The sequence below is a fragment of the Orcinus orca genome, chromosome 6 (assembly GCF_937001465.1).
Source record: "Orcinus orca chromosome 6, mOrcOrc1.1, whole genome shotgun sequence".
Lineage (NCBI taxonomy): Eukaryota > Metazoa > Chordata > Mammalia > Artiodactyla > Delphinidae > Orcinus > Orcinus orca.
Genome location: NC_064564.1, coordinates 106,731,872 through 106,757,044, shown reverse-complemented (window position 1 = coordinate 106,757,044; position 25,173 = coordinate 106,731,872). Strand labels below are relative to the sequence as shown.

The following is a 25,173-nucleotide window of genomic DNA, read 5'->3' as shown; positions in this document are numbered from 1 at the left end:
CACATGGTACGTCTGTCTCGGGTGTTGTGTATGAGGCACTGTGGAAGCACAGAGGGGAGTGACTGTTTTGCATAGCTTGAAGATGGGCTTGCAGAGGGGAGAAAATCAGATCTAGGTGTTGAGGGATGAAGAGTTCACTGAGGAGGAGTTAAGGAGGGAGCCAGGTGTATTACAGGCAGGGGGAACAGCACATGCAAAAGCATGGAGGCATGAGCAGCCTGGTGTGTGCAGGGAATTATGGTTAATTTAGTAGAGACTCTCCGTCGGTGGTGCCAGGGGTTGCCTGGAAGTAGATCAAGCAGGGTCTCAGATGCTGTGAGAAGAAGTTTCGATTTAGTGGGGTGTTGGTGGTTATCGTCGTTGAATTCACTTTTTAGAACAGTCGCTCTGAGGAAGAGGACGGATTGAGAGGGAAGGCCAAGAGCCAGAGGGGTTGGTGGGAGGCTCCCGCAGTGGTTTCTGCTTGGCGGTGGCTGTGAGGAAGGACCGAGGGGATGGATTTCAGCAGTGGAGATGGAGACACCGACATAAATGTGTTTTGATTTTCAGACTCCGAAATTTACCAGCCTGATGACCTTGCCATCTTTCCACCATGCGAAGAGAATCCTTCTGAAGACTTTCCAGATTCCACTTCCGTAGCTACATACTTGAGTCCTAAGAGTCAGTTTTCCGCTAAAGTCAGTGTGGTTGAGACCGATCAGCTGGAGAACAGCGATACCTCAAATGATAAAGAAACCTTAAAACGGAAAATCTGTGACTTGGAAACCGAGCTCGAGGTCTACCGGAACTTCATAATGCAGCTTCAAAAGCACTCCCAGTTCAGTGAGGCCATCATCACAGTTTTGTGTGGGAGAGAAGGGGCCCAGGACGGCTTGAACAAGTCCAAGGGCAGTACCGACGAAGAAGAAATGACCTTTTCAAGTTTGCACCAAGTACGTTATGTGAAACACATGAAAATCCTCCACCCGCTGGCCCCAGAGATGATTGACAGCAGGGCGCTGGAGAGTCTCAGACTGCAGCTGGTGGACCAGGAATATGAGCTGCAGAAGGAGCAGAATTTGAACATGGAACTTTCCGGTGAAATCCATAACCTGCAGAATAAGTTCAGAGATCTCTCACCCTCAAGGTACGTCCCACCTGTCTTCTCCCACGTTTAAGCCTGCAGTTCCCCAACTTGCCACTAGATGGGCGCCCCCGAGCTAAAAGGGAACGCTGCCCTGTGATGGGGGTCCGGTGTGTGCTGGGGAAGGCTTGAAGGCACCGTTAAGGCAGCTACGCCTGCGGGGAAGTGACATGTGAGGCCACAAGGCACAGTGACTGTGCACATACTAGTCTGTGTCTTCTGAAACTGGCCAAGCAGGTTTTGCCCTCCTCAGGTTGGGGACTTGGGGTTAAAGGTTTTATACCAGTCACTTGGTGAGTTATAGTAAGTTTGCCGAATGGCAGTGTTTACCCCTGACCCTGTTAATGGCTTTTACTGTGCTGACAGGGGGGTGGTGAGGTGGAGGGGTTCGGCGTGGAGAGGGCGGTGCTGAAACTGATGTCCTAGGCACGGTGGGAGGAAAGTAAATACTGGCCACATCTTTACCCTTTAAGGTCATCTTAGAGAAATAAGCCTTTGTTGAAAGAGAAGAATCCTCAGGCCACGAAGATACGTTTTACGGGCATAGATATATACAGTTTTGCTTCACGAAATTCGACAAACATGGGATCATTTGTAAAGCTGACCTTCACTGGACACTAATTTGAGACAAACACATTGTTTTGAATTGTCAGGAGCCAGAGTGCATGTTTCAAGACCTCCCAGACCGTGTGGTTGAAGGCAGCTGGTATTTAGTGAGAGGCAGTTGGGTCAGACCCCTGGTTAGGCATTTTTCTTACTTAACCCTCACAGTCACCTGAGAACAAGGTGTTGTTTTTTTTTTTTTTTTGCGGTACGCGGGCCTCTCACTGCTGTGGCCTCTCCCGTTGTGGAGCACAGGCTCCAGACGCGCAGGCTCAGCGGCCATGGCTCACGGGCCCAGCCGCTCCGCAGCACGTGGGATCTTCCCGGACCAGGGCACGAACCCGTGTCCCCTGCATCGGCAGGCGGACTCTCAACCACTGTGCCACCAGGGAAGCCCAGAATGAGGTGTTCTTAAACTGTGTGTTTGTAGGTGAGGAAACGGGGCCCCAGAGAGGCTGCCGTGACTGAGAAGGTGGCCTGGGAGGGTTCGCAGAGCCAGCTGGTCCGGTCCACGGTACCCTGTGCTGATGCTTGGGCTCTTTCTCGTCCATTAAACCGGCCCCACCTGCAGTGCTGCTGTCACGTGATCTCTCTGTGCTTACGTGGGGTTGAAGGTGGTCGCCAATCATTGTTTCAGGGAACAGGGAACACGGCGAACGGAAGGGTCAGGGTCTCTGGCAAGCCACTCTGTGGCCAGCTTCCTGCGCCCACAGTTGGTAAGGAAGATAGAGCCACGCTTTCCTGAACTTGCGTTTTTCTCACTGCCGACTAATACTTGTGGGCTCACATAGGGAAGGACGGATGTGGCATCAGGAGGCGGTGTTGTATGGACAGAGTTGGGCTTTTTTTTTTTTTTAACACCTTTATTGGAGTATAATTGCTTTACAGTGTTGTGTTAGTCACTGCTGTATAACAAAGTGAATCAGCTGTATGTATACATATATCCCCATATCCCCACCCTCTTGCGTCTCCCTCCCACCCTCCCTATCCCACCCCTCTAGGTGGTCACAAAGCACCGAGCTGATCTCCCTGTGCTATGCGGCTGCTTCCCACTAGCTATCTGTTTTACATTTGGTAGTGTATATATGTCCATGCCACTCTCTCACTTCGTCCCAGCTTACCCTTGCCCCTCCCCGTGTCCTCAGGTCCATCCTCTACGTCTGCGTCTTTATTCCTGTCCTGCCCCTAGGTTCGTGAGAACCATTTTTTTTTTTTAGATTCCATATATATGTGTTAGCATACGGTATTTGATTTTCTCTTTCTGACTTACTTCACTCTGTATGACAGACTCTAGGTCCATCCCCCTCACTGCAGATAACAGAGTTGGGCTTTGAAGGCAGAGCTGTGTTTGAGTGAGATGTCTTCACTGTTTAACCAACCTGCCATGTCCAAGAGTCCGTTTCCTCTCCTGTAAACGGGGTGTTCATACAGTTGTTGCGAGATTGAGAGGAACAGATAACTTATAAGAAAAACACTTGATTCAGTGGCTGACAGGTCGTAGACCCTCCGTAAATGGGAGTTAGGATTATGATTATCCTCTGACCTTTCACGTGAGAGGAGAGGGTCCTGTTTTTGTTTTCCTGCCTTACAGTTTCTTTTCTGTCCTTTGTGAGAATTTGTGCTGGGTCCCCTGACCCTTGGAGCACTCGTTTCTACAATTCGGACTAGTATTTTTGAAGAGTGAGTGGAAACTAATTGTTCTCCTGAGTCCTTGCCAATCTGTACTTTAATTGGGGGCTTCGTAAGGTTAAAAATATTGCAGAGCAACCTTTGTTCCAGCATTTGTTGGCTGTTTTGAAATCGAAGGAGGAGTGACCTTGTACAGTTGCAATTTTTCTGAAAGTATAGATACTTGCATAGCTGCAGGCTTTTCAAAATTGTGCTCTGTCATTTCTCCAATTAGTGTTAAAGTCGTGGAAATTCAATTCTAAAACGGTCCAAGCATTTTCTTTTCCCTCCTTTTATCAGATATGATTCGTTAGTTCAGGCCCAAGCCAGGGAGCTCTCCCTTCAACGACAGCAGATTAAGGACAGCCACGGCATCTGTGTCGTTTATCGTCGGCACATGAACGCCATGATCAAGGCCTTTGAGGAGCTGCTGCAGGCCAGCGACGTGGGTTGCCGTGTGGCCGAGGGTTTCCAGGAGCAGCTGAGTCAGTGCGCGGAGCTGCTGAGGCAGTTGGAAAATCTGTTTCTCAAGGGTAAGTGGGGCGAGGGACTGCGGGTCTTAAGACCCATCAGGAATTGATCCAGGACTTCTTGGAGGGCCCCAGGAGGAACGGACTCCTTGGCCTCTCCTTCCACCCCTCTGCCCTGATGAGATGATGGCAGAGCCCCAATGGCCGCTGCTTCCTCCTGGTGGCCACTTCCGCGTGGTTGGCAGTCTGCAGTGTTCCAAACCTGGGGTCCAGTGGAGGGGCCTCGGGGGCCAGGCTGGTGAGGCGTGGCCACATGGTTGCCAGTTCCTCCAAATTTTCAAGAGAAGATGGAACCCGGGGTTTGGCAGGTAAAGACTTATGGATTTTAAATATTGGCAGCAACAAACAAAACAAACAAATAAGAAAACCCAAACTTTCATTGGTTAACAGCATATTCAAGGGTCAGAGGTGGTCAGAGAAAGGATGAAAGAAAACCTTTGCTGCATGCTAGGTACTTGAATAGATGTTATCGCATTACAATTAAAAAATAATAATTTGCATTTTTTTGAGATCTCAACAGAGATCTCCCTTATACCTTCATCCAGCTTCATCCGTTTTGCCATGTTTGCTCTCTCATTCTCTTTTTCTCTCTAGGTAGACACACACATACATATGCGCGCGCACACACACACACACACATTACTGATAATCTTTCCCAACCCTCTGAGAGTGGTTGCGGTTGCTCCTTCTCCCTTGGGGAATCTCGTCCTCCCTTGGCTCCTAAGAGGACACTGTTCGGAGTCAGTACTCCCGCCCACCCCACTGGCTGCCCCTTTGAAGCCCTGCCATCGGCGCCGGTTCCAGATCTGAGCGGGTTTCCCCCTCCCTGCCGCCACGGCTCCAGCTGGCTGCCGTCACCTCGCCTGGGTGGTTGCAGTCCTCTCCTCTGGCCTCTGTGCTTCCACCCTTGTCCCACAGCGGTCCGTTTTCACTGTAGCCAGAGTGGCCTTTACAAAGTGTAAGTCAGGTCATGACCGCTCTCTGCTCAGCATCAAAGCCTTTCCTTTGTGCGTCATGAGGGTCAAGTTAAATCATGGACGTGAGACCTTGGCAGAGTGCGTGGCTCGGTGCATGGCCCTGGAGTCCTGAGTGCTTACTCGCATCTGTACTTGTGAGCCTGGGGGCTTCATCCTCAGAACAACTTGATTTATGTGAGGAACTTGGAACTTAACAGAGGGAGGTCAGTTGCTCAAAGTCACAACTGACATGGCAGAACCTGGATTTGACCTCAGTCTTCGTGCCTTCATACATCCACACAGATGGGTCACGAGGGTCCACGTGTGTTCAGTGTGATGCCAAGATAGAACGTGGGGGTAGTTTGGCCTTCTGGGCTCAGGGAATGTTTTTCCTCCATTTTTAAGAAGGGCCCAGCCGCTTAGGTGCGTCGCAGGCTGATTTTCTAGTACCAGCTCCCGGGACCTCTGACACAGGAGCACTTGACTTTTTCCAGCTTTAAGAAATCTACTTTTATTCTGGCTAAGGTTTCCCAAATAAGCTAGTTTCCATTTTATTATTGGAGGGATAAGTGGGTCCTCAAGAGAGAGCTGTGTCTTCCCGGCCCGAGGCATTTTCCATCTGTCTCTTTTCTTCCTACAGGCCCTCCACCTGGGAGTGGGAGGCTGAGAGAGACTGCCTCTGGCACCAGATGCCCTCCCTCCCTCATCCACCCGCCTCCCCTTGATTTATTTTTTAGTTATTTACCTTGACAGACCCAAGGAGATCTCACTTCTTGTTTCCTATGGGTCTGGAAGCAGAAGCATTTCGGGCTTAGCAGACAACACAAACACAGAACTTAATTCTCTTCTACAAAAGGCATAAAAGTCTGAGGAGCCTCACTACAGCAGCTCTTTTTCTTAGAGAATAAAATGTAACAGAGGTGGGTCTTTCTGGGATGCCATCTGAAGAGTCTGGCTCCTGAATTATGAAATGAGCTTACCATAAAGTAATTTTATATTTGAGGTAGTTGCGTAGCATGAGTTCTTAAAAAATTGAAATGTAGCCCTTTTTTTTTTTTATTAATACAGAACGGTACATGTTTATTGTGGGATAGCAGATGAGCGAATACTCCCATAATTTTATCATTTATACAGCAAAACATGAACACCCTGGAGTGTATACTCTCCAGACCTTTTTTCTACATATGTGTATTTTTGGTGGAAGTAGGACGCTTTGCAACCTCTCCCTTTGTTCAATTATAGATAATAAATGTTAATCTACGTTGTAGGTTTTAGTGGCTGCAGAGCATTCTTTTGTATGAATGTACCATAATTAACCATTCCCCATTAGATGGATATTTAGTTCGTTTCCAGTTTGGGGCTATGATAAAGGACAGTGGATTGGAATCTTTGTGCATATCCTTGCTATTTCTTTAATGATTTTTTTTTTTTTTTTTTTTTTTTTTTTTTGGCGGTGCGCGGGCCTCTCACCGCTGTGGCCCCTCCCGCTGCGGAGCACAGGCTCCGGACGCGCAGGCTCAGTGGCCACGGCTCACGGGCCCAGCCGCTCCGCGGCATGTGGGATCTTCCCGGACCGGGACACGAACCCGTGTCCCCTGCATCGGCAGGCGGACTCTCAACCACTGCGCCACCAGGGAAGCCCTCTTTAATGATATTTAATTGGTAGAACCCAAGGAGTAGGATGGTAGTGTGCTTTCTTAATGCTGGTAAGGATTAGAGCTGGGATTCTTGCCTCTCTCCATAGGCTAGGGAGTTCACTAGGGGTCTGGAGCCCTACTCCAGATTTTGTGAATGTTGGTGTTTTTCTGGGGTGATAGTCTATAAATTTTAGATTCTCAAAGTGGGTTGAGACCCCAAATAGATCAAGGACTGGTGTTGCAGTCCCAGGTTTTCCACCATATCCTTGACCATGGTACCTCCTGAGAGCAGTAGCATGAATCAGAATCAGGAAGGCCGTGTTTTTGTCTTCAGGGTTTATTTTTTGGTTTTTTTTTTTTTGTGGTATGCGGGCCTCTCACTGTTGTGGCCTCTCCTGTTGCGGAGCACAGGCTCCGGACGCACAGGCTCAGTGGCCATGGCTCACGGGCCCAGCCGCTCCGCAGCACATGGGATCCTCCCGGACCGGGGCACGAACCCGTGTCCCCTGCATCGTCAGGCGGACTCTCAACCACTGCGCCACCAGGGAAGCCCTGTCTTCAGGTATTTTTGAGTGAGTGCCGAGGAAGAAGATGGTGAGATAGTCCCTGTCCTCAGCAAGCTCACCGTGTGTGTCAGGGTTTAGCCGCATGAGTAGAAGACAGTTGCTGGGATCCCTTCTCTTGGTGCTCCTTTGCCACAGGGATGAACCCAAAACATCCATTTCTTTTTTTTTTTTTTTTCATTTCTTTTTTAAAAATTAATTTTTATTGGAGTATAGTTGCTTTACAATGCTGTATTAGTTTCAGGTGTACAGCAGAGTGAATCAGTTATACGTATACATATATCCACTCTCTTCTGGACCGAAGCATCCATTTCTTTCAAGGGCTTCCACGGTCTGCCTTTTCCAGCCCTCTAACCTCGGAATGATAATGATGAATATGAAGGAGAACCAATGGGGAGGGCTGGTCTTACTGTATGCCAGGCATTGTTCTCAGCCTACTATTTAATATCCTCATTTAATAATGAGGAACAGAGAGGTTAATTTACTTGCTCAAGGTCACACAGGAAGTGGCCAAGTCTGGATTTGAACCCAGGCAGCTTGTTTTCACAGCCTAACCTGACCCCCATGAGGTCATGCCCCTCACACTCCTGTCAAATTGGGTGTCCTTGTCAACAATTTCCATGGGCCTGGCTTTGCATTTCCCCACTTCTGGGACTTTGATCAAATCAGTCCTTTTCTAAAAGGCTTTTACTCCCTCTCCACTTCTAGAAATTCTGCCCGTCCTCCAGGAAGCTTCATTTGTTCACTTCAAGTGAAAGCAAACCTATTCATTTTCTTTGTTGCCGGGTTGGTTGTAGCTCTCATATGGCATCACTTCTGGCCTTGTGATGGGGGCCACGTGATGGGGTGGAGAGAACAGAATCTTTGGAACCAGACAGGCCTGAGTTCAAATCCCAGCTTTGTGGTTAAGGGTCAGATTTCCTCTGTGAGGTAATAGCACCTGTCTGGCAGAGTTATTGGTGAGGATTGAGATTATTAAAGCATCTGGTGTCTTCCTGGCCAGTAGTGGGAGCTCAGGAGGTGACAGCAACGATTTCTTGTAGGCATATTTTATTTCTTCGGAGCGTAAGCTCCTGGAAGGTGGGGGCCTGGTCTTGTCCTGGCCTCCCAGCCTGGGAAGGGACCAGACAGGTAGTGCCCGGTCAGGATTTGATGCTGCTGCTGGGAGTTTTATGTGGTGTGGACCTGGCTCTGGGGTGCCCTTGGATGAAATGTGCTCTGCCTCTGTCTGGCCCACATAGTTGAGCTTGGGGGGGGGGCACTGTGGACTCTGAAGGGAGGCTTCCAGGAGGAAAGGATATTGGAGCTCAGTCTTCCACAGTGGGAGGATTCACAGCTGGTGGGAAAGGGTGTCTTGGGGGTGGTGATGGGGCGTGCAAGCTCTGGTTAGCTATGTGCGCCAGGCTGTCCGATGGAATGGAGGACTTTCTCTCCTGAGTGTCTGTGGAATCTGCCCTCCACACAGCACCTTAGCTGCTTCTTACCTTTATAAAGCAGTTCTTTCCTGCCTGAAAGATCTAGATCAGTTGTCACCTCCTGTAAGTTCTCTGATGGTCCAGGCTGGATCGTGCTTGTCTCCTCTGTGGGTCCTCCCCCAGCATCCGATGCTGCCTCTGTCACAGCGCTGTCGTGTAGTTGTCTTTTGGGTCCACCGTCCCCACTCAGCTGTGAACTCACTGGGGCAGGCCCCTCACTCATCTCTGTATCCTCAGTGTCGGGCACAGGCACCCGGGAGGAGGACTGTAAATATTTAATCTGAATTACCAGTGAGATGGAAAGGAAGAAACATTTGGGTCATGTAGGAGATGCCAGGCTCTGATATTTGAACTTAATTTTGTACGATTGATGGGTTTTGACCTAGGGAGTACCATTTCACAAGAGGCTTCTTACGTGGTGGCCGAGTGCAGAGGGGTCAGTGAGGGGAGGGGACTGAAGGCGGGTCCATCAGTTACAAGCCTGTCCTGCATCGTGATTCTCGTGCTTGTTCAGCTATGTGTCGGATAACTAGATGTCTCTTTATTTGGAAAGATGAAACCCCCCCGCACTGCCACATACTCCACAGCTTTTTAGGTGTAGCAATAAGATTTGCCTGAGAGATGGGAGAGTGTTTCCATGACGTGCTTCCTAAGCTTCTGGAATAGCCTGACAGATGGTACCCTCTCACCTGTGTGAAGGCAGATTCCACCAAGAAATTCAATGCATCAGTTGTACCGACGATCTCCCTATGAGTCCCACAGTAACAATTTGTCACTTGGTTTTAAAGAACTCTGTGGTGGAAGCGAAACGAGTGGAGTACAGTTGTTGAGTCATTACAAGCTCCCCAAAGCATCTCTGGTTTGAAGAAGGGGAGCCAAGGGTTGCTGGTGGCATCCGGGTCACGGACTCCATCTGTGGTCGTGGACTTTGTCAGGAATCGAGAAGAGTTTTTTTGCTGGTTTTAAGATGAGTTTACGGTTAGGTGAGCCAGAATGCTTGAAGCCTGTGCTGGGCCAGTTGTAGTCCCTGAGGCACGTGCCTCTGAAGAACGACGGTAAATGTGAAGCAGATGTTGCGTTATTGCTTGCCTGCCTAGCACGTGTAGAGCCCCGAGCTCTTTGGAAGGCTAGGCTGGGGCAGACGGCCCATCCTTAGGGTCTAAGGGCCAAAGTCGTATCATTAACTGAACATTAGTAAGCAGCCCTGTGCAGGTGTGAGAGGAAAACGCCAAGTGAGTTCTTCTTCTAAGGTACACTCATCCATGCCCGTTCATGTGGGACTTGGAATGTCAGGGTCTTGGAATCTGACCAGTCAGGGGTATCAGATGTAGATTCCCCCCTTGAGGCGGGATGCAGAGGACAGAGACGGGGAGCCCTTGAGAGCATCCCCTGGGGTGGAGGCCTGTCAACCTCTCCCTACCTCTTGGGGGGTCCAGATATCATACCAGTTTCGGTCGCGATGGAACCAGAGGATGGAGATGTAGATTTGTGGTGGGGCAGCTGTGAGAATGTCTCCATTGCCCTTGCTTCACCGAAGCAGTAAAGTAGGTGAGAGTGGGAAGTGGGGAGAGTGGGAGAGTGGGAACATTAGACCTCCTGGATTTCACGTCTTTACCGTCAAACGGAGATCCGGACACTGTGCCCGTAGGGTTGTTGTGAGGCCTGAAGAAGACGGTGGCTACCGAGGAACCGCCCTCAGCACCCATTCCCGGAGCCCGTGCGCCCTGCGTGGTGCTGGTGCCCAGGGCCCGGCCCGGTGGGTGGAGAGGGAGCCCTGGCAGCCACCCAGCTGGCCTGGGGAGCTTGTGGGTGGGAACCACAAGATACAGAGCAGATGTGCGTGTCTCCCGTGATCTTTTCCTCCACACGGTGGTGTTTGAGAACTTTTCCTTTTATGAGTAGTTTTGAAAATGGTACGTGTGGGTGCAGTTTAATTATAGCCTCATCTTTCCACTGCTGCCGTAGGAGGCTTGTTTTTCCTTTAGCCACGCGTTCGTTTCTTCAACGGGCTCCTCTCCGTCTGCAGTTTCCAGCGTTCTGAAGTATCTTTAAACTAAAGTTGTTCATCTCTGAAATCTGGGCTCACATGTTCCTTTGAAACAGCGCATGATGACACGCAGGGGGCGCAGAGCATTGTCCCCGGCTGCGTTCTGAGCCACTTACTTTGTTTTCTTTTGTCTTTTCTTCTAGTCATTCCCCCTGCTGCAGGCACCAGCTTTTTTAGCTGCACTCACAGCCTCCTTGTCCTAGGAATCCCGCTTCTGAGAGCCTTTCCGGAGGAGGGAGTTTCAGTGTAGATAGAGCTGTATGCACAAAGAAGTTTATTTTATTTATTTTTTAGAAGTGAAAAATTGGAGAGGGCCTAGACATCAGCTAGGGAACTGGCAGAAACCGGACCATGTCCACCTCCAAGGGAATATTCACGTACTCATTAAACATGCCGTTACTAAGGCAAATTTGGTAAGTGAAATGCTCATAATAAAGGTCAAAGTGAAAAATTAAGTCGTGATACAGTGTCACCCATGTCAAAATGCGTGGAAGAAAAGAATGGAAGGAAAGCCAGTAACACGTCTGTGGTGGGTACCTGGAGGGTAGCGATCTTCTTTCTCTTAATTCTGTTACCCGTTTCCTATAACAAGCCTGTATTCTGTTAGTATCAGAGTTTTAGAGAAGGAAGAAGAGCCTCTGCACCCAGCAGCGCCTTTGTGATTGCTTTTTAGATTCAGTGCCATCACCTTCCTCCTGGAACTAGCGCCAGAGCAGTGATAAAGGAGGAGTCTAGAGTCTGAGTGGTATTCTTGGTAATCCTACTTTAAATATCCGGGACTGTTATGAAGAGTGTTTAAACAAATGGATGAGGAAGAAATTGTTAGGGAGCACTTTTTTTTTGTTTTTTTTAATGTTTTCCTTCTTGATGTTATCTCTGCTTCCAGGAAATTCAGTTGAAGCGGAAATGAGCACCCAGAAGGAACTGAGAGAGAGGTGAGTGTGTGGCCTTTTGGTAAGAAGACGTCATGGGTTAGGTTTGTCTGCCAGCGTTTTGAGTGTTCTGCTCCCTCCTGTTCTATTAGTTTCCTGCATCTTGTAAATAAAGCAAAAATACCTGTGAAACTGACAGTGGTCATACAAAACCAGAAGTTCACGCCGTATGTCCCGCAGCCTTCATTCATTTGCATTAGGTTGCTCCTGGCGTTTCTGTCGGGTGATTTGACCCAGATGACACATTCCTTCTGTTGGCTCCTGGATACTTGCAGGATGAATTCCAGACTCCTGAGCCTGACCCATCTTTCCTTTTCATCGTGTACCCCGTGCTTCAGTCTTAATCTTCGTTTTGATTGTTCTCCAGACCACGCCTGTACACAAGCGGTACACTGCCTTCTTCTGCTTATAATTTAAAAATCCTTCTTCAGAGTCAGTTCACATGGAAACGGACCTTGCTCTCCCCGACACCCCCATCTCTCCACTGCATCCCAGCATCAGTGATCCTTACTATAGCAGTTGGCACATAATTACACTATAGCACTTACCACATGGTATTATAATATTTTCTGCATTTATCTTTCCGTGCCCAGGATTCCTTGAAAGAGGTAAGGAGACAGCATTAACTAGGTATGGTATGTGCCAGCTGCTGCCCTAGGCGTTCACATCCGTTATTGCTGACCCTACAAGGTGAGCATTATTGTTCCCAGTTTAGGATGAGGACCCTCAGGGTCAGAGTTGCATACTTGCCATTAAGAGGCAGAACTGGGATTTGAACTTGAATCTGTTATGCTCCAACACCTGGGCTCCTATTGTTATTGCACATTGCCTTTTGAGGGCAAAGACTTCTTTAATATCTGCACACCTGCTCTAGCCCCAGCTATCTGGCATGTGGTTGGAATTTTTTAAAAATGTTCATGGAATAAATGGATTGCAAGCACTCTTAGCTTGCCTCTGTGGCCAACTGGAAACGTCAGGGTCTCGCCCTCCTCTGTTGACTTGTTCAAGGTTCTGACTGTCGTTAGTGCCATTGCTGTTTCCCTCATCTTTGGAGCTGCGACCCTTTGGACTCCTGGGGGCAAAATAAAGAAATAAAGACCAGTCTGGGGTGCAGAGTTTCAGATTTTACTGGCATCATGAAGGCCTCCAGCATCGTTAGAGTGGGCAGGCAGGGAGGTATCACAGCTCTTCACTGGAGGGCATTTTACTCAGGGCTTCTGTAAGTTTAGAAGAAACTTTCCTCTCCCACTGCGGTATTCGCAAGACCCCTCCCAGTTCAACCCTCCACTTCTGTCCTGATAATAACGGTGGGTCATGTCCCACCGGCAGGCTGCGGAGAGGGCAGTAAGGGCCTCCCCGAGTGGAGATGGTCTTCGCTGAGATCTGAAGCACGAGGCTCCGGGGCGTGGCTTGTCGGAAGAGCGTCCCCCCTCGAGGTGACGGAGACACGACCCCTTTGAGCTGCGTGGCTGGTGCATGGAACGTGAGGCTAGAGAGGCAGGCAGGGCTGCCTTGGGCTGGTCCTCAGATACTGCCTTAAGAGCCCAAATCCTGTTCTACAGGAAGAGGGGAGTCTTTGAAGGAGAGTAAGCTGGGACTAGACATGATCAGATTGGCCATCTTGAAAGCCGACCGTGGTTGCTTGGAGAATGGCAGGGAGCCTCTTCTGGCCCTCCTCAGCCACGTGTCACCCTTCCCTTTCTGGCAGGTTTGTTTCTGTTCCTTCTGTTCTGCTGTTTTCAGCTGTAGGCTTAGTGCTCACGCTAATTAAATGTGTGCCCTCGGCCCCTTCTGCACTCTGCGAGGCAGCAGCAAGCCGTCGCATCCATCACGCTGTCTGAGCACAACTGCAAGCCGTCGCATCCATCACGCTGTCTGAGCACAACTGCAAGCCGTCGCATCCATCACGCTGTCTGAGCACAACTGCACCTGCTGTTTACCTGTTGGTGGATGCGCTGCCGCTTTAGAGTCCTCTGCTCTTGTCTGAGCTCATGAATAATGAGACGAGAAGGAATAGGAAAAAGTGGGAGAAAAGAGAGCTTAAATTAAGGAGCTTATCTGTAATGGGGATTCACGTGGGCTCTTCACAGAGTTCAGGGTGGTTTTCCTCGGCTTAGGTGGCCCTTGGGTAATACAGGTCACTAACCGGATGATTGCCTCGATGGTGATACCGGAATCTGCTTGCGGACCGTGAGGGTTTTGAGGTTTTTAAACCCGTAAGTCCACGTCGTGGGTTTGGGTTGGCCCCCCACGTTCTCCCGGGGCCTTGGAGCCAGACAGACGTGGATTCAGATGTGTGCGCTGCCACGTACAAGCTGTGAGACTGTGGGCAAGGTTCTGATGCGCCTCCGTCCCCGCAGCTCTAAATGAGGATGGTCCTCCCTACCTCAGAGGGATTCTGTGAGGACCAAGGAGGACAGTCTGCGTAAAATGCCTGGTACAGAGCGGCCAGTTGATGAGCAGCTGCCGCTGACTCATGCCCTCTCTCAGGGTCCCTCCACTACCAGCCGGACGGTGGCTCCCCCTCCTTCACTGGCTCCACATCAAGCCCACTGAGCCCTTCTTGTGTTTGTTTTTAGAGTATCCTTGCTAAAAATGCTCTAGGGAAACAAAAAGCCTCCAGAACACCATTGCAAATGTGGGTAAATTACAAAGAGCCAGTCATCTTAAGTGTTCTTAAGTCATGGTCCTGGTTTGGGATCTTAGTGTGGAAAACGATTTCTCTTTCAATCCCAATGGTCAAGGACTGAGGAAGACAACTTAAGCTACCAACACATTCTCCCTGAGTCTCCTGCGCCCTCAGCCTCACGCGCGCTGTCCGACGGTCACACGCTGTCCGACGGTCACATGCTGTCCGACTGTGAAATGTCCGCGAAGTCCTCCTCACGAGACCAGAAGCAAGACAGCGAGACCGAGAAGACTTCGGTCCTGGCAAACAACGTTTCTCAAGGTAAGCCAAGCTTCACTGAGCGTCGTAAACCTAGCCAGAGTTTCCTGCTTTGAACGATAATTTGCTGTCTTGCCTTTGTACTAAAGCAGAGTGTAGTGACATTGGAATAGTTACCAGGTGAGAGGAGATCCTGCGAGGGCCCAGGCCCATTGTTCAGAGTTATCGTGTATCACCGGGGAAAGCTACGGTTGTTGGAAGTGTTGGAGATTGGGAAAAAGTCCTTTTTATTTTTTAATGATGACGTGTTACATGCCTTGCCATTCCTTATCTGGCAGACTGGAAAGCACTGGGGTTATGGATCAGGTCTAGGTCTGGCCCATTTCTTGCTGTCTCTTTCGAGCTCTTCCTAAGGTGGTGTCGCTTTGAGGACCGTTGCTTTGAACTGTACAGGGGCCCGAGAGTACCTAACCCCCTGTTTGGAGATTTTGAATTCAGTAAATCTGCTGTGTTTCTCTTCAGTGTGACCCTCGGCCCTTTCCGTCAGCCCCTTGTCCTGCCTCTGGGCACGGAGCCGTGGGCTCAGTTGGCAGAATCAGCCTCCCGTGACCCCACCTGCCTCTGAGCTCCCCTTTACCCCTTCTGTGTTTGCAGTCTTGATTGCCTCCTGTTGGGCATTAGGTAGGGCTTACTGTTCATAAGTTCAAGGACTGGTATAGACCAGAACAGACAGACCTTTTCCAGTAAAAGGCTGGATACTGTGTGCCTCAGGCTTTGCAGAGCATATGGTCTCCGTTGCAGTTACTCAGTCGTGCTGTCGCAGCATAATGCAGCTGTAGAAAATACGTAAATGCGTGAGTGTGGGTATGTTTCAATAAAACTTTATTTACCAAAACACGTGGTGGGTGGATTTGACACAGGGGCCATAGTTTTCTGAGCCCTGGTATAGCCTCTGGACCTCAGCTGACATCCTCTGGTCTCTCCTTTTTCCAGTGGGTTGTTTGCAAGGTGCCCAGAATGGACCCAGGGAACAAATCAGACACCTCCCTGCTAAAAACTCTTTGTTGACACCAGATCACATTAGAACCAGGGTTTCAAAATTTTTAAATCTATTTTTTTAGCAGCAGCAATCCCCCCTCCCTTTTTTTTTTTTTTTCAGATGAAACTGAATATATGTAAAAGATATATAAAAGATACACCTTGGGCTTCCCTGGTGACGCAGTGGTTGAGAGTCTGCCTGCCAATGCAGGGGACGTGGGTTCGTGCCCCGGTCCGGGAAGATCCCACATGCCGCGGAGTGGCTGGGCCCGTGAGCCATGGCCGCTGAACCTGTGTGTCCAGAGCCTGTGCTCCGCAACGGGAGAGGCCACAACAGTGAGAGGCCCGGTACCGCAAAAAAAAAAAAAAAAAAAAAGATACAGCTTTTTCCCAAAGGAGTGGAGCCTTTATCCCCAGTGGCACCTCCGAGGCTCCTTTAGGATACGCAGGGGCCAGGGGAGCACGGTTTGGAATCAGACCTCGAGCATGAAGTGTACACGTTTGATGTAACGCAGGTATCAGCTGGGGTCCTCCAGTAACCAGTTACCTAGATGTGCTTTCTTTGGGTTCGTGGCTGTATCCCTCTGCAGTTTCTGTGAGTTTCTGTGTACTTGGTTTCTCTCAGTTATTTCTGGCTCTACTCTCTGCCTTCTCCTGCTTTGGGTTAGACCATGAATTGTTTCCCTGTCCCTTGTGCTGCCTCCTGCTGCCCGAGACCACTCTCACAGGGCCTTTGTGGGAGGAGCAGACTGAGGTGTCAGGGACTAGAGGGGCGGGGTTTACAATGCGGCAAGCCTGATCCTTGACGGGCTATTTGTGATCCCTGTTCTTTAAGACCCTCCTGCTACGGTGGTACCAGGCACTTCCTCTTTCTCCCCCAGCCTGCCCTCCTTTTTCTCACTCTAGGCCCCATCCGCCACTCCAGCCTTGGTTTATTTCCAGTGTAGACCCATCTTTTACTTCTTAGTCCTCTGAGGACCTATGACCTTGGGTTTCTCAAGTGGATTATCCGGCACTTTCCCGAATGGGGACAGTGCTCTCTGGAGCTGTCCTAATTAACCCACTGTTAGCTTTTTTGGGTTTGTTTCTCTTCAGACTTTTGGTCTCTGCATCTGTTTTTCCTTTTGTCACGCTTATAATCTGAGCAGAAAGATAATTTAGTACTTCTCCTTTTTTCACTTAGCATTATATCATAAGTTTCCTGACGTGTTACATAACATCATTTTCAGTGGCTTTGGAATAGTCCGTTGAATGGCTGAACTGCAGTTTTCCTTATGTTCCCCTGTTGCTGAACATTTAAGTCATTTTCTAAAATTTCACAATTGTGAACAGTGCTGCAGGGAGTAGCTTTGAACATAAAGCTTCCCCCTTATTCTGGGGCATTTTCCTAACCTAGATTCTATAAATTGGAGCTACTCGGCAAAGATATTTATACCGTCGCTTGTGGTGGCTGCTGCTTGCAGGATTTATGAGTTTAGAGAGGCGGCGTTTGTCAGAAGGGTATTATTGTAAGAGGGACAGATATTTTTCTCCTGTGTTAAGATGAGTATAGTATTTCTTTCTGCCCAGTTAGGGCTGCATAATTAACAAGCGGTGTCCAATTCGACCGGGAATGTTTCCTTAAGGCCAAGGGATGATTCCAGCTTCCAGCCAGTCTCAGTAGAAGATGTGTTGTACCGATCGCTGCTGAGGGTTTTTGCCCCAGAAGCCGGCAGTATGTGACGTGGATAAACCAGGAAGGAAGGCTGCAGTCAGAACAGATAAGTTCCTGACTCACTGAGACCTGACTGGCCGCTGGAAGATTTGCGGGGCAGCAAGGCAGGAACGGGAGGTGTGTTGCCGTGCTGCTTCAGTTTACTGCAGGCGGGGTCCACAGACAGTCCGCCAAATGACTTGCTGCACTCCTGGCATTCATAGGAGATAGCTGAAGACCTGGGAATTAAGTCATCCCATAAACATTCAAATTCATGGCAGAATTACTATTTAATTAGGAAAAGATCTGTAACATTGTGATACTTTTAAATGAAAGTCATTTTGGAGGAATTAAAACTGGGTCATAACATTAGTATAATGTTTTAAAACAAACATTACCAAGACAAAACCGAGTATCCCCTAATTGATGAATTAAAGACATTAGTTTTGCCTTTGGATACTTAATGTGATTATGCTGTAAACACTGATACTAGAAACCTACCTCTGGACTGGAACTGCACTTCCTCCTTTCTTTGTTAAAGTGAGCTGTGGCAGAGGCTGAGAAATTAAAAGCATGCTCATTTTAGAAAATTCAGAAATTTTAAATTTCTATATATTGTTAAATATTATGTTAAGATATAGTATTAAAGTTTTGAGAAGCCTAAGATCTACCACCTAAAGGCGACCTCTGTAAATATTTAGGTGTATTTCCTTCTTTTCCATATATGTGTCTTTCCTGTCTGCAGATTTTTAAACAGAGTTGTGATTATGCTGAATAACCCATTTTGTATCTGTATTTTTTCATGATATTATATGGTCTTCATAATATAATTTTAATAGCTGTGTAACATTGCATCATAAGGGATGTAAAGCAGTTAATGTAATCATTTGCGTTATTTTCAGTTCTGACTGTTATAAATAGTGCTGAGATGAACCTTTCCAAACATTCTGACAAATGATTGTCAGCATCTCCGGTGATCTCTTTAAATAGATTCCTAGAAGTAGAATTATTTGGTAGAAATAAATTGGAAAGAACCTTTCTAAGGCTAATGACAAAAATAGTCCCCAGAGTCATACACGTTTATACTCGTGCTAACAGGATGTATTCCTGGAGAGCACCCTTCTTACCATTCTCACCAGTGTTGGGATTATTGTTTTGCCTTGTTTTTAAGTCTTGAATTAGTAAGTGATAAATGGTTAACATATTCCTCTCAAAGGATTAGTCTCAAAAATATCTGAGTTCGTTATGAAGGTGGCTTAATCAACTCTCAGGCAATTCAGGCGAACTTGAAAGTGATCTTTTAGTTTCCCCGAAAGGAAGATTTTAAATTAATATTTGATATTTAGAAGAATAAAAGGCTGTATTAGAGTTAGCATTAAAATTATATGGTGTGTAATTTTTCCATGTGATATAAAGTATCTTCTTTGTAGAGGGCTGCAGAGAATCATCACAGACTGGCTGTGGGCTGTGGGCAGTAGCTCTGCCTCCCCAGGCCTAAGGAAGACTCTCTTAACATATCCAGTACTATTTAGAATTTCAAGATCACTGCGTAGTCTATAAATTATTCAGTTTGTTGGGGGCTTCAGACTTTAAATTAAGAATGTCCTCCTTCCTGTAGACTTACTAATGGAACATATACAAGAAATTCGAAGTTTGAGAAAACGTTTAGAAGAATCTATTAAAACAAATGAGAAGCTACGGAGACAGCTGGAGCGACAAGGATCTGAAATTGACCAAGGTAAGGTGGACCTTCCCAAAGGGCGGTGAGAGGGCTTCCTTTGTGGCGCATTTGCCTGGATAAGCGCGCTGTGTATTGGGAAGAGCTTTGGACTTGTGGCCAGAGAGATTTCAGTTCAAATCCTGACTTTGCTGTTTACTTCAGCTTGCTGACTCTCAGTTACAGTAATTTATCTGTTAAATGAGGATAATAATTCCCATTTTATTCTGGTGGCAATGAGAATTAAGTGCGCTAACTTAAGCGGAGTGTCCCGTAGTCCCTGGTGCAGAACAAGTACTTGATAAATGTTCGTTTCCCGGTCATTGGAGGCGTCTGCCAGCCTCTGGCATTGTGAATTGTGGTTGCCTCCTCATTTGACTCTAGAAGCTGAAGCAAAATAGATAGGTATGTTAAAATAAAACAAAGCAGTAGGGCTTCCCTGGTGGCGCAGTGGTTGAGAGTCCGCCTGCCGATGCAGGGGACACGGGTTCGTGCCCCAGTCCGGGAAGATCCCACATGCCGCGGAGCGGCTGGGCCCATGAGCCATGGCCGCTGAGCCTGCGCGTCCGGAGCCTGTGCTCCGCAACGGGAGAGGCCACAACAGTGAGAGGCCCGTGTACCGCAAAAAAAAAGTATTTTGTCTTTTTGTTAATAATGCATTTTGGCAATCTGGTAACTCCCACGTGCCAATCACGAGGTCCCCAGTGTTCTTACATAACCACAGTTAGCTCAGAGTGGACTATTCTTCCATGAGAAGCTTAAAAATACATATTTTTTCCCATAGTCAAGACATTCATGTGGTTCAAAAATTAATATCACCATTCTATACCCATTAGTCCTGTTCTCCCTTCTCTCCTCCCACTTTTGTTAGTTTTCTTCTCTATCCTTACAGTCTTAATGCAGATACAGATGTATATTCTTATTCTCTCCTTCACCTGCCCGAAAGGTAGAATGCTTTATATCACTGCTCTGTTCCTTCTTTCATTGAATAATCTATTTTGGTCATCTTTCCTTGCTGCTCCAAAGAGAGTGTCCTCCCTCTGGTCAGAATATATCTTGAGAGCAGCTCTGTGCACCAGGAAAAGCCTGAGTTTGTTTGGGAGCCGGACTGGCCTGGGTAGGGACCCAGCTCTTCTGCTGATGAGCTCCGTGACTTTGGGCAAGTCACCTCTCCCTTCCAGGCTTCATTATCTTACAAAACGGGGTCATTGTGAGATTAAATGAGACAGCGTTATACATAGGGCCTTGCTCAGTGCCTCACCCAAGAGATGGTGGTTTTCTTCATCATCATCAGTTTTTATTTTGTATAACATTATTCGTTTAACATTGCAAAGCTCTAAGCTCTGCTCCGGGTGGGGACACTAATGTCGTTGCCATTTCTAGGGATGAGATAACCGAGTTCTAGAAAGATGTAGTCAGTGGCAGCACTTGCTTCTTTGCACCCCTAGTCACTGCATTCTAGCCCATCATAGCCTTCAGCCTAGAAGGACATCTTTTCAAAGTACCATATATGCTGTAGCTTGCAAGGTAAACAGAAAGGTTCCATCTCTCTCTCTCTCCCCCCTCCCCCTCCCCTCCTCCCCCCTACCCCAGCGGCATCCTGCCCCTCCTCCCCCTCACACTCCCAGGGAAATTGATTAATCTGAGTTATTAGTCACATCAAACACAGGAAAGAAATACACGCCTGGGCCCATCACAGTCACTCTTGGTAATGCCTGAATTAGATTCATTCTGTTTTACATTTTCCCTGACAAATCCAATTATAGAATTATTTGGGGGCTCAAATGGCCACCAGCTACAGTGGAGCAGGCAGTTGCTCTGGAGAGCAATTCACTCTGATGGGAAGGTTTACAAAAAGGCATTCATAAAGTATTTATGCTGGTGGGAAGACGTGCTGTTCTCACCATGTTGTCACAATCCCTGAAAAGACAAAGAAATAATAGTGGTTCTGCCTCCCTCCTGCTGTGAAATGTTCATCTTGGGAGCAGGTTTGAGAAAGGCATGGCTCCTTGTAATGTTGAGGTGGAACGTTGTTAAAAACTGTCATCTTATGTGTTACATCTTCCGGCTTGTCACCGGTTATACAAGCTTATAGTGATGCTGTTCAGAGGAAAGATGGGCCTCGTAGCATCCGAAGCGGACCCTGCTAGCTCAGGCTTTGTCAGGAACTGTTCCTTGGCCTGATTATTCCTTTGAAAAGTCAGCACCTTAGCTGTGGTTGCAGGAGACGACTTCTGTAGAATTGTTCCTGTTCATCCAGGTTGCTCTTTGGTCTTCTTTTGGCTCCAGCGTGTCATCAGTGGTGTATTGACACATGGTAATAGCAGTAACAGTAACATCCATCCATCATTTTTATTGAGTTAATAGAGGCTGTAGGGACGTTATGTGACGTGCCTGAGATCATGCAGCTGCTAAGAAGCCGGAGCCGTGGTTCAAGCCCAGGTGTCTCTGGAAAGACACCAGAGTTCATAGGGGAGAGTGGAGGAGGATAGTGGGGAGAGATACACGTGAATAAAAAAACACAGATGACATTGTAATCAGTGAATCGCTAGCATGAGAAAAAGGTAGTGCCTGTAGCGTGGAAAGAGAATGAACTCTGGCTTCCGGGAGACACAATACCATACCTTCCTTAGAGGGAGTTCGGATGTTACAGGTCCTCAGTTGTGTATCAGGATGTTTTCAGCTGCAGATAACAGAATATGAGTAGAACCTGGTGTCAACCATGGGGATTTATGTCTTCGTACGTAACAAGAAATCCAGAGGCAGGCGTTTCTAAGGCAGGTCTGAAGTCTGACTGACTGGTAGCCGGGCACGGGGTTAGTACCTGTGACGGCTGCAGCATCCCTTCCTCTCAGGACAGGGTCCAGAGCGGGGAAGGAAGAGGGTGGCACGTGCTCCTGCCTTGTCCTCCTTTCATCCGGGTGGAAAAGCTTTCCCAGAAGCTCCCAGCAGGCTTCCTGTCAAGTTTCATCGACCAGAAGTGGCACATGACCGTGTTCTAGCCGGACTGGAAGAGCAGGTGTCTGGCATGTGGGCTCTGCGGTGTGGTAGACTCCATCAGTAAGGAAGGCCGGGCAGCATCCGCCTACCAAGTGTAGAAAGTGCCTTGCACACAGCAAGTGCTCTCCAGGGGTCGCTGTGAACATGAACATCATACATGGTGCAGCCGTAGAAAGTTCCGAGCACGGGCAGTGCTGAGGTGGTGTGTCAAGGGAGCTGCCTGGCCGGGGGGAGGGCTAGGATTTCAGGAGATAGACAGTACCCGGGCAGGTATTTACAGATAAGGAGACCGATCAGAGTTCGTAAGTTTCCTCACACCCAGGCTGTCCAGCTTTAGAGCCTGGTCTTTTTAGTCTACACTTCAGGGCAGTGAGTACGAGCTACGAGTTGACAGGTGAAGAAGGTGATAGGCATTCTAGGCAAAGGGAGTACCTCATCCTGTAAAGCCAGGGAGGTGTGTGGCCATGTGTGTGGTGTGTGTTTGGAGCACGCATGGCTCAGTCTGGCTGCGTTTGAGGACACCAGGGTCTAGTGTGAGAGGGAGTGGGGTGTAGGCCTTGAGATTCGAGCTAAATAATAGACATCTGAAGTTTGGACCTTGTGTTTGGTTGTGTGATTGTCTTTTGCCAATCACACAACCAAATACAAATACGTGATGGTGGGGCCATCACGTATTTTTGAGCAGAAAAAAACCTGAATGGAGCGTGTTTAGGATGATAAGCTCATTGGCAGAGGCAACGGGGCAAGGTATAAGGCTGAACTACAGGGGCAGAAAAGAGGGGGCCAGCGTCTGAGGCATCTTGGAGGAAGAGTCAGCAGTCGTGATTGCCTGACTGGGCAGTGGAAGAGAGAGGCCTTTAGTCTGGCTCCCAGGTTTCCGGCTCCGGTTAGGGTTAGAGGCGAGACCGTCTACACCCGCAGGAAACAGGAGGGAGGGCGGGATTGGAAGGGTTGGGGGGAAAGGTGAAGAGTGGACCGGAGCCTCAGTGGAGAGGTCCCCTGAGGGTTTGGACCTCAGGAGAGAAATCGTGGAGGTTAAGACTGTCACCCGCCCCGCCAGCCCGGTTCTCCTTTGTTCACCCTGAGGACGGGTAGGATGTGGGGAGTCCCCTCCGTCTCCTCTTTCAGGCTTCCTCTCATCTCCCTTTGGGCTCTGGTAGTACCTTAGATAGTTCACAGGAGTAATTTTCATTGTGTGTTGTGTTTCCTCATTATTTAAAACTGTTTTCCAAAAAGTTCCATCCATACGGGCCTGGAGTCTATCTATAAATTACTATTTATGTGTGTTTTTATAGGTTCTTCAAACATTTTTGCTTATGGCTCAGAGCTACATAATTCTCTGACATCAGAAATATGTTTCCTGAGGAAGCAGAACGAGGCCCTCAATACGATGCTCGCTAAAGGATCCAGAGGTAAAAACGAGAGGAGCCGTCCGCAGCCTGGAGCTCCACAGCCCTCTGTGGCGTGGAGAGAACGCAGGCGCTGGAGTGAGACCAAGTCCTGTGGCCCTGTGACTTTGGGCAGGTCGCTTAACCTCCCTGAACCTCAGTATGTTTTAGCTGTAAAATAGGAACGCCTCAGAGGGCTGTTGTGACACCTAAGCACTGTCCAGCCCGCAGCCTGGTGCCTCTGACAGGGGCTTAGTAAGTGCTACTTTCCTTACTTGTCACCCTCCCCTCCGTGCAGCCACCTCTCAGCTTGGCTTAGTTCACAGTGGGAGAGGAGGGCGGGGAATACATTGCTCCCCAGATTTCAGAGATTTCCTGCTGTCAGGCAAGTTTCTCCGGTATTTTAAAGATCGCTTCTTTTAATTCCGTCTGTTTGGAGCTTAACCCACAAAGAGCTTTCACTTAAAATGTTTCTGGGATGACGTTATTGTTAGTCCTGTTTTACAGGTGAGAAACTGAGGCCTGGGGAATTGACTGGCCTGCGGCCACAGAGCCAGAAGGTGGTGCAGCTGGGACTTGGGCCCGTTTATCCCACTTTCACTAGAGGATACTGATGCCGATTCTGGCTTAAGAGATGAAACGGGGGCTTCTGCAGATATCCATTCATTCATTCATTCAGCAAACACTTCCTGGTTCCTCTTTTGTATCACAGCCTGTGTAGATTCTGATACAGAATTGAGCGAGACCCGGTTCCTTCCCTCAGGGGTTCATGGTCTGATGGGAGAGAGCGCCAGGCAACCCATGGCAGACCAGGGTGAGGATTAGCCGCGATAAAGGCTCAGGGGGCGCAGGACCCCGGAGAAAGCATCCTGACCCAGGGGAGGCTGGTCTTTAAGAGCTGAGTCTGGAGCATTAGTAGGGGTTAGCTGAGGGACCTAAGGTTAGAAGAGCCAGGGCATTTTAAATAGAAGAGAGAGGACAGAGGCCCGAGGGTTAGAGGCTGGCGGGGCGGGCTGGGGGGGAGTCTGGACCAGTCAGGAGTTATAGGAGGCTTAGCATGGCTGCAGTCTTGAGGGAAGAGGAGAAAGCTTGCTCGGAGATGATCATGCCGGGGTTAAGAGTAGAATCAGAAAACCTGGGTCTGAATCCTGGTTCTGCCACTTACTGGCTATGTGACTTCGGTGAAGTCTTACGCTCTTTGATCCTTAGTTTCCTGTGTGGAAAATGGGGAGTACAAAAGTACCTACGTGGAGGTGTGCTCTGAAGAGCAAGTAGGGTGACACATGGGGAGGTGCTAAGGTAATGACTGCAGTGAGCACGGCGGCGACGTCAGCTGTTACCGCCACCAGCACGGCTAACAGCGTGCCGGAGTGCTGGCAGCCTTCAGCGTGCTGTGAGGCCCTGTGCGAAGCCCTTACATGTAGTGACTCAGTTACTACTCCCGGCCACACGTATGAGGAAACTGAGGCACAGAGGAGTGAAGAGCCTGGCTCAAGGTTGTGGGGTCAGCGACCCCACAAGAGTATGGGGTACTCTTGAGTAAACAGAAGAGCCTCACTCCAACGTGCCCCTCTGCCTCCAGGCTGTGCCCTTGACCATTGGTCCCCGTGCCCCCGTGTTCCTCATCCCTCAGCAGGCGTGCTGGCCTCATGGCCTGAGAGTGACGGCTGGGTTGCTGTCCGCACAGCCCTGCTGGCCTCCTTGGGAGGCTTCCGGACTTTCCCAACACCCGTCGCCAGAGTTCGGGGCCCTGTTTCTTGCCTCTGTCTTTAATTTCTACCCACTGTTTGCTCTGTGAAGGCAAAGTAGCTAGGTTTGCACAGCCCATTATTTAGTAGAAGACTAAACGGGCCCATTTCATCCCAGTGATGTTTAATCTGCACCCTAGATGTTGACAGATTTATCTGCCCAAAATG

The 25,173-nt window shown here is 48.7% G+C and overlaps 1 protein-coding gene across 8 annotated transcripts in view; it reads left to right on the top strand.

Annotated features, from left to right (window-relative positions):
* CDK5RAP2 (CDK5 regulatory subunit associated protein 2) overlaps nt 1-25,173 on the top strand; it is a 178,167-nt gene that overhangs the window by 136,150 nt on the left and 16,844 nt on the right. For 7 of the 8 annotated variants that reach the window (XM_033427340.2, XM_033427339.2, XM_033427335.2 and 4 more), the window contains 6 exons: nt 550-1,126; nt 3,695-3,927; nt 11,489-11,537; nt 14,279-14,484; nt 18,771-18,890; nt 23,165-23,281. In XM_033427340.2, the coding sequence (XP_033283231.1) occupies nt 550-1,126; nt 3,695-3,927; nt 11,489-11,537; nt 14,279-14,484; nt 18,771-18,890; nt 23,165-23,281 (1,302 nt within the window). The remainder of the gene's footprint in view (nt 1-549; nt 1,127-3,694; nt 3,928-11,488; nt 11,538-14,278; nt 14,485-18,770; nt 18,891-23,164; nt 23,282-25,173) is intronic. The other variant, XM_049711583.1, reaches the window with a different exon arrangement.